The sequence below is a fragment of the Pan troglodytes genome, chromosome 18 (assembly GCF_028858775.2).
Source record: "Pan troglodytes isolate AG18354 chromosome 18, NHGRI_mPanTro3-v2.0_pri, whole genome shotgun sequence".
NCBI classification, from domain to species: Eukaryota; Metazoa; Chordata; class Mammalia; order Primates; family Hominidae; genus Pan; species Pan troglodytes.
Genome location: NC_072416.2, coordinates 27,465,603 through 27,482,714, shown reverse-complemented (window position 1 = coordinate 27,482,714; position 17,112 = coordinate 27,465,603). Strand labels below are relative to the sequence as shown.

Here is a 17,112-nt window from a genome sequence, read left to right as displayed (position 1 = left end):
AATCTATGCTCAGTTTATTAGGTAGCTAATGACTGAACAGACATTTTCTTAAATCCCTGAAACCAATAATTTTCCCAGTCTTTGCAATTCTCCCAGCTTATAACCCTGCCTTAGCCTTCACTTCCTGCTTGTGCAGAGCCTCAAGGTCAGCCAGAGGCAAGAGCTTAGGGCTTTCTCGGGACTTTTCTAAGCATGTGTGTGGGCCTATGCACATGGCCTTCTAGATTCCCAGAAATACGTCTGAGTTTTTCAAAGCACCCTATGTGCATCTCACTTCCCAACATTTCTATTTAAGTTGTTTTACTAGAATATTATTTGCCAAACTGTTATTGCCACAGCTGCAATGTTAAACAATTACCACTGATTGTTTTTCTACAAATGTGTCTAGGGAAAAGGCTATTCACACTGAATGAGTTCTACGTAAGGTCAAATAAAGATGAGCCCAGCAGGTGGGGCTTTCCAGGGAACAGGTGACAAGTAAAACAGTGACCTTTTTTAGAGAATGGAGTTTTGAAAGAGTTCTAATCCCGTTCTGACCTCTTCAGTTGCTTCTAGGCTGGTGGTTTCCCAAGGCTACAACACAGCTAAAGAGAGAGAGATGGAAACAGGGCCAAAGCTCACTGTTTTTTTCTGAGACCCAGCTGTTTTTCTTGAATAAATGCTTCCTGAATTATTGCAGCATGTGGTTAATCCCCAGAGTTCTGAAAAAGTTGATTTTGACAATTTTTTTTTTTTGGCTTCACTTCTCATAGCTTTTATGGAGGAGAGAATTTTTGAAGCTCTTTACTCTGCCTTTCCCAATGACACCGTTGAAATGTGACTTTTCCACATGGCCCATACAGAAACTGCGCTGGCCTGTAATTTACTTTAACCAACAGAATGTGGTAGAAGTGACACTGTATGACTTCCAGGCCAAGACCTTAACAGCCTAGTAGCTTTCATTTTTGCCCTCTTGGAATTCAGCTACCTGGTTAAAACAAAAACAAAAACAACAGCAAGAAAAACCACAAAACCCTGGGCTAGGCCACTGAATGATGAAAGAGAATAGGGAGAAAATGAGGTCCCAGTATTCCAGTGACCCCTGCCAAAGCCCCCCAGATGTGGATGAAGCCATCTTGGACTTCTGCCTAGCCTAGTCACCAACTAAATGCAGCTGCATGAATGAGTCCAGAGGAGAAAAGCACATTTTTAAATTTTATTTTTATGATTCCCTGCTTTTCTATGTAGAGCAAATGGTACTGGTTTTCTATTTAAGGTTGTGATTATACATATATATTTACATATTTATTATATATAATATATATTATATATAATATATAAATCATATATATTATACAACTATATATTACATAAATATATAAATTATATATTATATAACTATATATTACATAAATATATAATTATATATATTATATAACTATATATTACATAAATATATAATTATATATATTATATAACTATATATTACATAAATATATAATTATATATATTATATAACTATATATTACATAAATATATAATTATATATATTATATAACTATATATTACATAAATATATAATTATATATATTATATAACTATATATTACATAAATATATAATTATATATTATATAACTATATATTACATAAATATATAATTATATATTATATAACTATATATTACATAAATATATAATTATATATTATATAACTATATATTACATAAATATATAATTATATATTATATAACTATATATTACATAAATATATAATTATATATTATATAACTATATATTACATAAATATATAATTATATATTATATAACTATATATTACATAAATATATAATTATATATTATATAACTATATATTACATAAATATATAATTATATATTATATAACTATATATTACATAAATATATAATTATATATATTATATAACTATATATTATATAATATATAAATTATGTTATATATTTTATATAATATATATTTATATAAATATATATTTTTAAAACCTAACTCCAGATTTTTCCCTTAGATGAGATGACAAATTGTTTTTTTTGTTGTTGTTGTTTAAATGAATTTGAGCTGGAGCTAAGCCTTCTCTAGTTTAGACAATGACTTCCAAACGACATGAGACCAGAGAGTCCTGAGATATCAAAGCCTGGACAGAATCCCAGCACTTGAAGATTCTTTAAGAAGTGACTTTAATTGAACCAAAGACCACTTACTGGCCACCACACCATGTCCCCTCCAGCCAGGAAGTAGCCTTTCACTGTGTCTCTTTTGGTCTTCACTGTGGACTAAAAAAAAAAGAGAGGTGGGTGAGGGAAGACGTTAGCAATCAGAGGCATCTCAAAATGGCCTAGGCCAGGCAGGGATTGCAAACTGGGAGTCCTGAGGGCCAGATTCGGATATCAAATATATTTTGTTTCTCCCAGAGTTTTGGATAAAATTTTAATTTTCTGTCTTTAGAGGAAACATAAACTCTTCAGGTCAACAAAGCTCCTACCACTTGTTGCTACAAACATTTATTTTATGATAACCTACTTGGTCTCCCTAGACATTTGAGTCTTAGGCTCATGGCTTGTCTATGATGTTTTATAACTGATACCATTTATTGAGTGTTTACTATGTGCCAGATGCTGTGCCAAGCACTTTATATGCATTACCTCATTTAATCCTTACCAACCCCTATAAGGTTTGTGTCGTTAGGCCAATCTGATAAAGGAAGAAACTGAGGCTCATGTCTCAGTCTGCTTTGCACTACTATAACAAAATACCCGAAACTGGGTGATTTTTAAACAACAGAAATTTGTTTCTTACAATTCTGGAGACTTGGAAGTTCAATATCAAGGCACCGAGAGGTTTGGTGTCTGGTGAGAGCCTGTTCCTCGTAGACAGTACCTCCTCTGTGTCTTCACATGCCAGAGGAACAGAAGGGCAAAAAGGGGTAAAACTAGTTCCCTTGAGCTTCTTTAATAAAGTCTGTAATCCCATTCATGAGGGCTCAGTTCTTATGACTTAATCACCCTCGAAACGCCCCATCTGTTAATACTATCACATTGGTGATTAATTTTTTCTTTCTTTCTTCTTTCTTTTTTCTTTCTTTCCTTCCTTCCTTTTTCTTTCTCTTTCTTTCTTTCCTTCCTTTTCTTTCTTTTTCTTTCTTCCTGTCCCTTCCCTTCCCTTTCCCTCCCTCCCTTCCTCCCTCCCTTCCTTCCTTTCTTTCTCTTTCTCTCTCTTTCTTTCTTTTCTTTTATTTTTCTTTCTTTTCCCCTTCCCTTCCCTTCCTTCCTTTCTTTCCTTTCTCTCTCTTTCTTTTTTGAGACTGGTTCTCACTCTGTCACCCAGGCTGGAGTGCAGTGACATGATCATGGCTCACTGTAACCTTGAACTCCTACGCACAAGCAGTCCTCCTGGCTCGGCCTTCCAAGTATCTGGGACTACAGGCATATGCCACCATGCTCAACTAATTTTTGTGTTTTTTGTAGAGATGGTATCTTACTATGTTGCCAGGCTGGTCTTGAACTGAGCTCAAGCGATCTGCTCACTTCGGCCTCCCAAAGTGCTGGGATTACAGGTGTGAGCCACTGTGCCTGACCTTTTATCTCAAAGTTGTTAATATTCTTAATACAAAAAGAGCTCCTGGAAATTGATAAGAAAAAGAAGAAGAACCTAATAGAAATAAGGCAAAAGATATGAAGCCATAGTTCACATAAAGAAAATATGTGGTGTTTAAACATACGTAATGGGGCCCAACCTCATTCATTGTAAGATAAATGCATATTAACAATACTGGCTGGGTGCGGTGGCTCACGCCTGTAATCCCAGCGCTTTGGGAGGCCGAGGCAGGCAGATCACGAGGTCAGGAGATTGAGACCATCCTGGCTAACACGGTGAAACCCCATCTCTACTAAAAATACAAAAAAAATTATCCGGGCATGGTGACGGACGCCTGTAGTCCTAGCTACTAGGAGGCCGAGGCAGGAGAATGGCATGAACCTGGGAGGTGGAGCTTGCAGTGAGCTGAGATTGCACCAGTGCACTCCAGGCTGAGCGACAGCAAGACTCCGTCTCAAAAAAACAAAAACAAAACAAAACAAAAAACAAAAAACTTTGAGATATTATTTTTCCTAGTCTGACAAAAATGAGTTTGACAATACACTGTTGGTGAGAATGTGACAAAACAGACTTTCTCATCATTTCTGATGTGTACACCTAAGGAGTGCAATTTGACACAAACTAGTATAATCACAAATGCATATATTCTTTAATATACACATTTCTGCTGCAGGGAATTCTGCTTCAGGGAATTTATCTTATAGCTACACTCCCAAATAGTGTACAGAGTTTATTTATTTATTTATTTATTTATTTTTGAGACGGATTTTCACTCTTGTTGCTCAAGCTGGAGCGCAATGGCACAATCTCGGCTCACCACAACCTCTGCCTCCCAGGTTCAAGTGATTCTCCTGGCTTAGCCTCCTGAGTAGCTGGGATTACAGGCACCCACCACCACGCCTGGCTAATTTTTTTATATATATTTTTTGAGATGGAATCTCGCTCTGTCACCCAGGCTGGAGTGCAGTGGCACGATCTTGGCTCACTGCAAGCTCCGCCTCCCAGATTCATGCCATTCTCCTGCCTCAGCCTCCCAAGTAACTGGGACTACAGGCACCCGCCACCACACCTGGCTAATTTTTTGTATTTTTAGTAGTGACGGGGTTTCACCATGTTGGCCAGGCTCATCTCAAACTCCTGGCCTCAAGTGATCTGCCCACCTCTGCCTCCCAAAGTGCTGGGATTACAGGCGTGAGCCACCGCACCTGGCCTAATTTTTGTATTTTTAGTAAAGATGGGATTTCACCATGTTGGCCAGGCTGGTCTCAAACTCCTGGCCTCAAGTGATCTGCCTGCCTCGGCCTCCCAAAGTGCTGGGATTACGAGCGTGAGCCACTGTGCTGGGCCAGGGTTTGTTTATTATAGTATAGTTTATTATAGTAAGAGACTGGAAACAATCAAAATGACCTTCAGCCTGAGACTAGTTAAATAAACTACAACACAATCATCTAAGGAAATATTATGCAACTTTTAAGAAGATAAGGAATGTCTACGTGCTAATGTGAAAAGATACCTAAAAGATACTGAGAAGTGAAAAATAGAAAGTTAAAAAACAGTATAAGCTACCTTCTGTTTAAGAAAGAGGGAAATATGCATATTAAAATTTGCTTGGATTTGCATAAAGACACTTGAACCACACGCTTATGTACTAACAAGCTAATAATATTGGTTACCTGTGGAGAGAAGGCTAATATTGAGATTTTTCATTGCTTGTCATAAGTGATTTTTATTTTTGAGCCATGTGACTGTATTGCCTTTAAAATTTTTCTTTAAAGTAAAAAAAAATCACAGTTGGGCTGTTTGTAATCCCAGCACTTTGGGAGGCTAAGATGGGAGAATTGCTTGAGCCCAGGAATTTGAGACCAGCCTGGGCAACATACTGAGACCCCATTTCTACAAAAAAAAATTTAAAAATTAACTACCTGGCAGCTGAGGTGAGAAGACCACTTGAGCCCAAGAAGTCGAGGCCGGAGTGAGCTATGATCGCCACCACTGCATTCTAGTACCCTGAGCAACAGAGGGAGATCCCACCTCAAAAAGCAAAACAAACAAAACAAAAACAAAAACAAAACATGAGCTTCGAAGTAAGGGAGACAGGGATTCTAACCCTAATTCTCCTAACTTACAGGATGAAGATCTTAAATTATTTGGGCCTGTGTTTCCTTATCTGTAAAATGGGTATTGTAACAGCATCTTTCTCATAGGGGCCTGTGAAAATTACATGAGAAATGTAAGTGAAAATGCTTAACACAGTGTCTGACAATAGTCCACACCCAATGCATGTTTAAAATTTTTAAGTTCTGATTACTCTATAACCTTGTGTTAGTTTCTTCCTCTCACAGTCAGTATCTTAGCTCCAAAAGGATGAGGTTAACTCCGGACCTCTAAACAGACATTTCCTTCTCTCTTCATCCCCCATCCCCCAGTGGCCTGGCTTACCCATAGTCCAACAGCCAGGACAAAGAGGAAGTACAGAACTAGCACCGCGATGTCCCCAGGCTCCAAGCCCTTCTGGGGAAACGCATCCAGGGGATCTGACTGTGGAGGCTGAAGGCTGCTGGTGCCGCTCTCCATGGTCCTGAACGAGACCTCTGGATCCTGAGGAAGGGCAAATGCCAGTCAAATGCCAGATCCTAGCATCATTCTTCTCACCCTTTCTGTAGCTACCTCCCTAGGCCATCCATGAAAGAGGATCCATGTGGAGGGATGTGTGGTGGAAGACAGATCTTCAGGGAAGACAGATCCATCCATCGATCCGTCCACCCATCCACTCATTCATTCATTCAACACATATTCATAATGAAGTCACATCAAATCTGCAGTCAATTTTGTCACTCACTTGGCAAAATAGAAAGAAGCATAAACAATTGCAATAGTACAGATGATTTCAGCAAGCACGTGTCCCAGAGTGAAAGAAAAATGAGACACCTGAGTCAGTCTCCACTTCTGTGGTACCTCACAGCTGGGTGAGAGTCAAGTCAACAGTTTTGTCCGAGGCTCAGCCAGACACCATAATCTTGTTCCAATGCTACACATACCCATGAAATTTAATATATTTAATAAACACCCATATTGCATCTACTATATCCTGGGCATCATTCTAAGTGTTTACTAACCTGCAAAGTGGGCACTATTGTTATCATCCCCATTTTACAGATGGTGAAGTTGAGACACAGAGACACAGAAAAGTTAAGTAAGTGCCCAAGGTCATAAAGCTGAGATTTGAACTCAATAATCTTGCTCCAGAATCCATGCTTTGAGCCACTAATCTAAGCAGTTTTCTCAGTACCCTGCAAATCCATGGGCAATTTAAGGAATTCTTGTGGTAGACAGAGAAATGGCCCCCAAAGATGCTTACCTCTAATCCCCAGAACCTGTGAATATGTTGTTACATATCAAAGGACAATTAAGTTTGCAGATAAAATTAAGGTTGGTAGTCAAATCACTTAAAATTGGGAGATGCCTAGCTGCAGCTAACCTGAAAATAGGGAGATGCCTGGATTAACTGGGTGGGCCCCATGTAATCACAGTAAAAACAGAATCAGAAGAGATAGCCACAGAGATGACAGCATGAGAAGGATTTCACTCAACGTTGTTAGATTTGAAGATGGGGTAATGGAGCTACAAGCCAAGGAGTGCAGGTGGCTTCTAGGAACTGGAAAAGGCAAATTAATAGATTCTTCCTTAGCACATCCAGAAGGAATTCAGTCCTGCTGACACCTTCATGTTAGCCCAGTAAGACCCATTTAGAACTTCTAACCTCTATAACTGTAAGGTCATAAATTTATGTTGTTTTAGCCACTAAGTTCATGGTAATTTGTTAAAGCAGCAGTCAGAAACTAATAAAATTTCCAAGGGTGATTTTTGACCACAAGTGATCAGGGCATTGACTTATTTCTGTGTTAAGATGCAACTCCACTCTCTGTCGGCCTTTGGGCATTCTGGAATGAAAATACTTGAACCCTGCCCTCTTGCGATGCACAGCCCAGTGATGGGACAAAGCCACCCATGGACAACAACAGCACAACGTGATGTTTCACAGAGGGCAGGTTCATGGGGAGAGATGTTAAGAATTCAGGCTCCAAAGCTGTACAGCTTGGCCGGGCTCAGTGGCTCATGCCTATAATACCAGCACTTTGGGAGGCCGAGGTGAGTGGATCACATGAGGCCAGGGGTTCAAGGCCAACCTGGGCAACATGGCGGGACCCCGTCTCTACTAAAAATACAAAAATTAGCTGGGTGTGGTGGCGCATGCCTGTAGTCCCAGCTACTCAGGAGGCTGAGGCATGAGAATTGCTTGAATCTGGGAGGTGGAGGTTGCAGTGAGCTGAGATTGTACCACTGCACTCCAGCCTGGGCAACAAGAGCAAGACCTTGACTCCACCATTTACACTTAGCTAAGTTTATTTTATTTTATTTTATTATTTTTATTTATTTATTTATTTATTTTTTTGAGATGGGGGTCTCACTCTGTCTCCCAGGCTGGAGTGCAGTGGCCTGATCTCAGCTCACTACAAGCTCTGCCTCCCCGGTTCACACCATTCTCCTGCCTCAGCCTCCTGAGTAGCTGGGACTACAGGCGCCCACCACCACGCTCAGCTAATTTTTTTTTTTTTTTTTTTTTTTTTTGTATTTTTAGTAGAGATGGGATTTCACCGTGTTAGCCAGGATGGTCTCGATCTCCTGACCTCGTGATCCACCCATTTCGGCCTCCCAAAGTGCTGGGATTACAGACGTGAGCCACTGCGCCCGGCCTATTCTATTTTTTAAGAGACAAGGTTTCCCTATGTTCCCCAGGCTGGCCTTGAACTCCAGCCTCAAGAAATCCTCCCACCTTGGCCTCCCAAAGTGCTGGGATTACCAGCCCAGCCAAGGTACATTTTTAAAGTAAGAAAAAACTCCAACACTTTTCATTTTATGTAATCTGAAGGTAGGTTGTGGACTCAGATAGTGATAAATGGGATTTTCGCCCACATGAATGTCTGGCGGGCCCTCTGAAAATCTTTATTGTGTGGGCAATACACATTTCAGGAAGTCTAGAATTTCAGGCCTCCCCCTGCTGAATGCCAGTAGCACTCCCAAATTATTGTGACAACCAAAAATGCTCTCATACATTTTGAAACATCTCTGAAGGCCAGGAACACCTCCAGTGCATACATGTGCTCTGGGTTAAAGGATGTCAGTGAGGAATTTCTAATAAGAAAGTGGTATGATCAGACAGGGGGCAGCCTTGATGAGAAGCAAGAACGCGGGCAGGGAGGTTATTCTGGAGGTAGTGACTCCGGCTTGAGACCATACATAAGCAGGGGTTAGTCCATTCCTGCTATTACAGTCAAATACCTTAGACTGTGTAATTTGTAAACAACATAAATTTATTGCTCACAGTTCTGGAGAAAGGCCAAGATCGAGCTGTCAGCAGATTCAGTGTCTGGTGAGGGCCCGTTCCTCATAGGTGGCACTTGCTTGCTATGTCCTCATATGGTAGATGGATGGGTCAAGTTGGCTCTCTCAAGCCTTTTTTGTTTTATTTTTATTTATTTATTTATTTATTTATTTTGAGACAAGGTTTCACTTTGGTGTCCAGACTGGAGTGCAGTGGCACAATCACTTTTTCTCTTTTTTTAAAGAGACAAGAGTTTTGCTCTGTTACTCAGGCTGGAGTACAGTGGCACAATCACAGCTCACTGCAACTTCAACCTCCTAGGCTCAAGAGATATTCCTGCCTCAGCCTCCCAATTAGCTGGCACTATAGATGCACCACCATGCCTGGCTAATTTTTTTTTTTTTTTTTTTTGTAGAGATGAAGTCTCACTATGTTGCTCAGGGTGGTCTCAAATTCCTGGGCTCAAGCAATTCCCCCAACTCGGCCTCTCAAAGTGCTGGGATTACAAGCATGAGCCACCGCACCTGGCCTCAAGCCTCTTTTATAAACGTGCTAATCCCATCCATGGGGGCAGAGTCCTCATAACCCTAACCCTCTCAAATGCCCTGCCTCTTAATACTATTGCATTAGGGATTTAGGTTTCAATGTAGGAATCTGGGGACAGAGGGACATGCACAATCAGATCATAGCAGAGGGAGTAGATTAGAGAAATAATTTGGAGGCCAGGTGTGGTGGCTCCAGCCTATAATCCTACCACCTTGGGAGGCTGAGGCAGGAGGATCACTTGAGCCCAGGAGCTTGGCTACAGTGAGTTATGATTGCCCCACTGCACTCCAGCCTGGGAGGCAGAGCAAGACCTTGCCACAAACAAACACACACACACACACACACAAAGACTAACCTAACCTAACCTTTCTCTGTGCAAGAAAGTGAGAGAAGGCCTAGAAGTGGAGACTCCCTTTCAGGGTAAGGGTGGAGGCTCTTAAGGGAGGTTCCAAGCAGGAAAAACATTCTGGCAGCTTCAGGAGGGGAGGGGGTGAGGGGACCCTTGTGGGTTGTCTCAAGGGTGAAGCCGCATTAGGTAAGTAATGTTCTCATCAGACTTTACAGGGGAGGAGGCTGGGCACAGTGGCTCATGCCTGTAATTCCAGCACTTTGGGAGGCCAAGGCAGGAGGATCACCTGAGGTCAGGAGTTTGAGACAAGCCTGGGTAACATGGTGAAATCCCATCTCTACTAAAAATGCAATTTTTTTAGGTGGGTGTGGTGGTACGCAACTGTAATCCCAGCTACTCTGGAGGCTAAGGCAGAAAGATCGCTTGAACCCGGGAGGCGGAGGTTGCAGTGAGCTGTGATTGTGCCACTGCACTCCAGCCTGGGGGACAGAGTGAGACTCTGTCTCCGGAAAAAAAAAAAAAAAAAACTTCACTTTACAGGGGGAGTGATGGCTCTGAGAGTTTAAGTCGTGTCCAAAGTCACATGGCTGACAAGTGACAAAGCTGGGACTCGAATTCAGTCTGATTTCAGAGTCTGTGTTTTCAAACACTTCAACCTGCTGCTTCTAAAACAGGATTTGGGGAAAGATGAGGAGTAGAAAAGTGCAGGAAGCAGGTTTAGGTGGAGGTTGATGCTGAATTGGGGAGTGGGGCAGAGGGAGGAGGGAGGAGGGGCGGCGGCTGCCTGGTGAGCCAGTCCTCCCCGTCCCTGCCCGCCCCTTCCAGACCTCTGCCTGCCAGGCACCGAGAGAGCGGTGGGAGAAGCTGCAGCAGATAAACAAGTTATTCATCATCGCCGTGGGGCCCACAGCCGGCGAAACTGGCACCGATTCCAAGCCCTTCCTGAGTCTCCGGGAGGTGGGGCCCAGCCAGGGGCCGCGAGGGACGTGGCTCCATCTTCACGGTGGAGACAGGAACAGCGACCAAAGATGCTGTGGAGCCTCGGCCACAGGATCCCAGGAGGAACCCTCCATGCGCTCCACCCTCTGCAAATTCATGCAGTAGGTATACTGAGAATCGGCCCTAACACTTGGTGAGCACGATTTCTATTTGAGTGCCAGGCATGGAGCACAGCCCTTTGAGGCAAACGTGATTTCACCTCCATTTCACAGGTGGGAATCAGAGGCACAAGAGGGGAAAGTGAGCCTAACTCAGGCATAGCTGTGCCGCTTGCTTCTAGGCCGCAGTCAGTGCCGCGGGTGGGATCCCAACCCAGGTTTGGAGGTGGCCATTCCTGGCTGGTCTTTCTTTCCTCCCGCCCTTCTCTCCTTCATTCTCTCTTTCCCTCCCTCTGGCTCTATTTCTTTCCTGCAAGCATTTATTAGGCACCAGCTGTGTGCCAGGCTCCATGCCAGGCCCTGAGGACTTAGTGGAACATTTATTAGTCACCAGCTGTGTGCCAGGCTCCATGCCAGGCCCTGCAACTCAGTGGAACATTTATTAGTCACCAGCGGTGTGCCAAGCTCTGTGTTAGGTCTTGTGACTCAGTAAAACAAATGTTACTAGGCATCAACTATGTACCAGGCTCTGTACTAGGCCCTGGGGACTCAGTGAAGCAAACATTTATTAGGCACCAACTATGTACCAGGCTCTGTACTAGGCCCTGGGGACTCAGTGAAACAAACATTTATTAGGCACCACCTGGGTGCCAAGCTCTGTGCTAGGCCCTGGGGACTGAGTGCAACAAACATTATTAGGCACCAACTGTGTACCAGGTTCTGTGCTAGACCCTGGGGACTCAGTAGAACAAACATTAGGCATTAGTTGTGTGCCATGCTCTGTGCTAGACCCTGGGGACTAAGTACAACAAACATTTATTAGGCACCGGCTGTGCGCCATGCTCTGTGCTAGACCCTGGGGACTCAATAGAACAAACATTTATTAGGCACCAGCTGTGTGCCATGCTCTGTGCTAGGCCCTGGGAACTCAGTAGAACAAACATTTATTAGGCATCGGCTATGTGCCATGCTCTGTGCTAGGCCCTGGGGACTCAGTGAAATAAACATTTATTAAGCAACAACTGTGTGCCAAGCTCTGTGTTCGGCATGAAGGACAAAACAATGAGAAACGCAGACTTGGCCCCGTCCTCTGGGTTTTCATCTCAGTCCCCTGCACCCTGTGTGTACCTGGGCCCACTCGGTGAAGTGACCCCGGGCACCCTTTGTCCCTTGCATGGTGATGTTTGGCTCCCAGGCTGCCTCAGGAGGGTCTGGTTGGGGTGGTGGGGGTGGCTCCTTCTTCACCTCTTGTGAAGAACCCTCCCTGTGCCCGCGGGGAGGATTCACGGCAGCTTGTGTTATAACAAAGGCTTTGTTGGCAAGGAGAACAGCCTACCCTTGAGGTCGCCTATTGGCCAACGCACAAAAGGAAGCTCAGTGGAGCAGGGACTTCTCTCATCCCTTCCTTTTGGCCACTGACATAATTTGCTATGGTAGATGTGAAAATTTTCCACGCCCCAGGAGATGTGAAAAATTTCCACACCCCAGTGCAAGGAAAAGATCAGAAAAGAGGTTCCCAGGTCACAGGTGTGGGAAGGTGAGCTGTGATTGTATTTGCCGCATTTCATGCCTTAGGCTGGCTTCTGGATGTGCATGATTCTTTATAACTTCTGTGTGTCTGAAACGTTTCATAATGAAAGAAAAAGGAGGGAAATAAACAGAGCACAATTTATAGCATGAAGCCAAAGCACTCAAAGACACAAAATAGTACTATTTTGCCAGAGTGCAGGCGTATTTCCAGATGAATATCAAACACATTAGAGGGGGTGGCAGGAATCGGGGGAGAAACAGAGAGAGTGGGAGAGAGAGAGAGAGAGAGAGAAGCAAGGGAAGTTCCCTGCTCTGAATGAAAATGACAATGACTAATTACAAATTTTAATTATGAGCAACAGACTCTCCAGGAAATAGATATGTCGTGATAAAGCGTAAAGTGTAAATACTTTAGAACTGCACCGCCCTGACTCAGATCCCAGCTCTGCCTCCTGTGAGCTCCTTCATCGTGGGCAAGTTACCTCTCTAAGGCTCAATTTCCCATCTACGAAATGAGGTTAATAATTAGACATACGTCACAGGTTTGTAAAAAGCAGTAGGCATGTTCATTGTATGTGTAATGTGATTAAATACAGAGTACTTGTTCTGTTCCCCGTCCATTTTATAAAACCATTTTTTTTACAGAGAGCATGACTTGGGAGGCTGAGGCAGGAGGATTGCTTGAGCCCAGGAGTTTTGTTTTGTTTTGTTTTTTTTGAGATGAAGTCTCACTCTGTCCCCCAGACTGTAGTGCAGTGGTGCAATCTTGGCTCACTGCAACCTCTGCCTCCTGGCTTCAAGCGATTCTCCTGCCCCCAAGCGATTCGCCTGCCTCAGCCTCCCAGGTAGCTGGGATTACAGGCGTTTGCAACCACGTCCGGCTAATTTTTTTTTTTCTTTTTTTGTATTTTTAGTAGACATGGGGTTTCACCATGTTGGCCAGGCTGGTCTTGAACTCCTGACCTCAGGTGATCCGCCTGCCTTGGCCTCCCAAAGTGCTGGGATTACAGGCGTGAGCCACTGCCCTGGGCCCAAGCCCAGGAGTTTGAGACTGCATTGAGCTATGATTGCACCACTGCATTCCAGCCTGGTGACAGAGTGAGACCCTATCTCTAAAAACAACAAAAATAAAAATAAAAAGAGCATAAACTAGGCCGGGTGCAGTGGCTCATGCCTGTAATCCCAGCACTTTGGGAGGCTGAGGCAGGTGGATTGCTTGAGGTCCAGAGTTCGAGACCAGCCTGGCCAACGTGATGAAACCCTGTCTCCACTAAAAATACAAAAATTAGCAGGGCATGGTGGTGGGCTCCTGTAATCCCAGCTACTTGGGAGGCTGAGGCAGAAGAATCGCTTGAACCTGGGAGGTGGAGGTTGCAGTGAGCTGAAATTGCACCACTGCACTCTAGCCTGGGTGACAGAGCAAGACTCTGTCTTAAAGAAAAAAAAAAATGAATAAACTTTGTGGTTAGGCAAACCTTGGCCACATATGTGCATGAATCATGTTTTGAAGTCACAGCCTCCCTACAAGGACTCTGATTAACTCCATTGTACAGGTGAGGAAAACAAAGCTGAGGCCGGGTCTAAGGCCACACTGCTAGTAAATGACTGAACCAGGGCTCCAACCCAGGTTTAACTCTAGAGCTCCTAACTACCCCGAGACACGTGGACCTTGGTGGGGAAAATTCCAGATGTGATAAGGACTGGCACGGGTCTCATCACCCAGGCTGGAAGCCACTCGCACCCTTTCCTACCACTCCTGGGCTGCAGTGGCGCTGACTGCCTGCTGCACTGCAGCAAGCTGTGCCCTGGCCTGGCCTGGGTCTAGTGAGCCTAGTGAAGGCAGCCCTACAAGAGGGAAAGAGTCAGTCCTGGAAGGCAGAGAAGGGCTGTCTGGGACTAGAACTGCAGGAATAAGGAGCTAAATGACCACCCCTGGCCTCCTCCACCCGTTGATGCCATGGGGTTCATAGAAACAGAGAGATCTCTACAAAAAGGCCAAAAAGACAGATCCTGGCTGGGCTCAATGGCTCATGCCTATAATCCCAGCATTCTGGGGGGTCAAGGCAGGAAGATCGCTTGAGGCCGGGAGTTTGAGCCCAGCTTGGGCAATGTAGTGAGACCCTTTTTTTTTTCTCCTCTACAACAAATTTTTTAAAATTAGCTGGGCATGGTGCTGTGTGTCTGTGGGCCTGGCTATTTGGGAGGCTGAGGCAGAAGGATCGTTTAAGCCCAAGAGGTTGAGGATGTAGTGAGCTGTGATTGCACCACTGCACTCCAGACCCTGTCTCAAATAATAGATAATAATAATGATAATAAAATAAAAAATTTTAAAAAGACATCTCAGGATTTGAGGCTGAAGCAGAGGCCAGGATCACCCCTAGTCCGTTAGCAAGAGCCACGGCTTCAGGTATCTGGAAATAAATTCTAGGCATGGCAGGGCAGGGCAGCGTTCCCTGAATGGTCCACAGCAGGGTAACAGGGCATATGCCCAGTGAGTGCAGGGGACCCAGCAGAGCGTTGTCCTTCACCTGCCTTTCAGGGATGATCTTGTCTCATTATTCCAGAGAGAACAGACATCACAGAGCACCTTCTGAGCCCAGACCTGTCCATCCAAATGCCAACGTGGCATCTCTCATGGATATATATATATATATATATATATATATATTTTTTTTTTTTTTTTTTTTTTTTCCCCCAAGGCAGAGTCTCACTCTGTTACCCAGGCTGGAGTGCAGTGGTGCAATCTCTGCTCACTGCAACCTCTGCCTCCCGGGTTCAAGCGATTCTCCCGCCTCAGCCTCCCGAGTAGCTGGGATTACAGGCATGTGTCACCACGCCTGGCTAATTTTTGTGTTTTTAGTAGAGATGGGGTTTCACCATGTTGCCCAGCTTGTCTTGAACTCCTGACCTCAGGTGATCCACCCGCCTCGGCCTCCCAAAGTGCTGGGATTACAGGCGTGAGCCACCGTGCCCGGCTTCTCATTGTTACTTAATAGATGTCTGAAAGTTCACACGTGCGAGTTACAGACCAAGCTTTCCAGCCCAAGCACGTGCTTCTTCCAGTCTTCCCCACCTCACTAAACGACAGCTGCAACCACTCTGCGGCTCCTGCCAGAAACCTGAGTCATCCATAAGGCATTAACTCATTTGTTCACTTATCAAGTGGTCTGTGAGCACCTCTATGTGCCAGACACTACATCTAAGCACCAAGAGTGCCTGGTATGTAAATGTCTCATCGAAGAATTTATAGCATCTCTTTCTCACCTCCCAGAATCTATTCACTCCCAATTCCATTCTCTCTTACTTCCAAAACATAATAAATCCACACATTTTCCCTCATTTTTAGTGCTATCACCCTTGTCTGAGCCACCATCACTTCTGTCTAGGTTAGAGAAAGACCCTCCAGTCTTACCTCCCCGATATCCATTCTTCCTTCCTTTTTATTTTATTATTTTATTTTTGTTTTAATTTACTTAATTTTTAGAGACAGGGTCTTGTTCCCTTGACCAAGCCGCAGTGCAATGGTGCCATCATAGCTCACTGTGGCCTCAAACTCTCGAACATCTGTGCTCAAGGGATCCTCCCACCTCCATCTCCCAAGTAGGTGGGACCACAGGTACATGCCAACATGCCTAGCTAATTTTTTGTTTTTTGAGACACGGTCTCACTCTGTTGCCTGGGCTAAAGTGCAGTGACACAAACACAGCTCCTGCAGCCTCAACCCCATGGGCTCAAATGATCCCTGCACAGTGCTGGGATTACAGGTGTGAGCCACCATGCCCGGCCTCCAGCTAACTTCTTATTTTGTAATTTTTTTGTAGAGACGGGGTCTTGCTATGTTGCCCAGACGGGTCTCAAACTCCAGGCCTCAAGCAATCCTCCCAACTTGGCCTCCCAAAGCACTGAGGTTGCAGGCATGAGCCACCTCACCCAGCCTTGCTTCCTTTTAATCCGCCCCTCACACGGAAGCCAGAGAAATCTTTAAGTATGAGTCAGATCAGATCATTTTCCTGCTCAAAACATCTCCATGCTGCTGAGGTGCTTTGTTGTGCTTCCAACCCCACCACATACTAGCATTCATTTTATTCCTGGAACACGATTTCTGGCCTCAGGGCCTTTGCCATTCTGTTCCCTCTGCCTGGGATGCTCTTCCCTGCACTCTTTGCTGGACAAGCTCCTACTCATCCTTTAGATGTCAGCCTGCTGTATATCCCCAAAGGAGCCCCCTCTTGGCCTCAATATAAATTGGGTCCCCAAGCTTTTTGCTTTCATGGCAAACACAACTTCTCATCACAGTCTAATCAAGTGTAACACTTGATGTGTGTGATTACCCCTTGTCTGCACTGCACAGCAAGCCCCATAAAGAAAGGTCCATGTCTCTGTCACTCTCATTGTGTCCCCAAAACAGGCATGCAATAAATGTTGGTACAACAAATAAATGTGGGATTTTTAGAGCCTTTGCTATAGATCCTTTGCACGCTGTGACCGCCCAAAAAAGGGACAGCATTTTTCCAAGTCCTATCTGCGGGATGCCCAATGGGCTAGGACACTTCTGTCAACTATTGCCCAGAATAATTCAGCAGAACACCATTTGAAAACC

At 44.2% G+C, this 17,112-nt stretch overlaps 1 protein-coding gene across 10 annotated transcripts in view; it reads right to left on the bottom strand.

Moving 5' to 3' along the window:
- SLC5A11 (solute carrier family 5 member 11) overlaps window positions 1-17,112 on the bottom strand; it is a 76,500-nt gene that overhangs the window by 57,548 nt on the left and 1,840 nt on the right. For 4 of the 10 annotated variants that reach the window (XM_024349806.3, XM_024349813.3, XM_024349807.3 and 1 more), the window contains exons 3-4: window positions 6,047-6,205; window positions 2,215-2,286 (exon numbers count right to left, since the gene is read on the bottom strand). In XM_024349806.3, the coding sequence (XP_024205574.2) occupies window positions 2,215-2,286; window positions 6,047-6,181 (207 nt within the window). In that variant the 5' untranslated portion in view covers window positions 6,182-6,205. Of the gene's footprint in view, window positions 1-2,214; window positions 2,287-2,809; window positions 4,579-5,529; window positions 6,206-17,112 lie in introns of those variants that run through there. The other 6 variants (XM_024349805.3, XM_024349812.3, XM_063796891.1 and 3 more) reach the window with 5 other exon arrangements.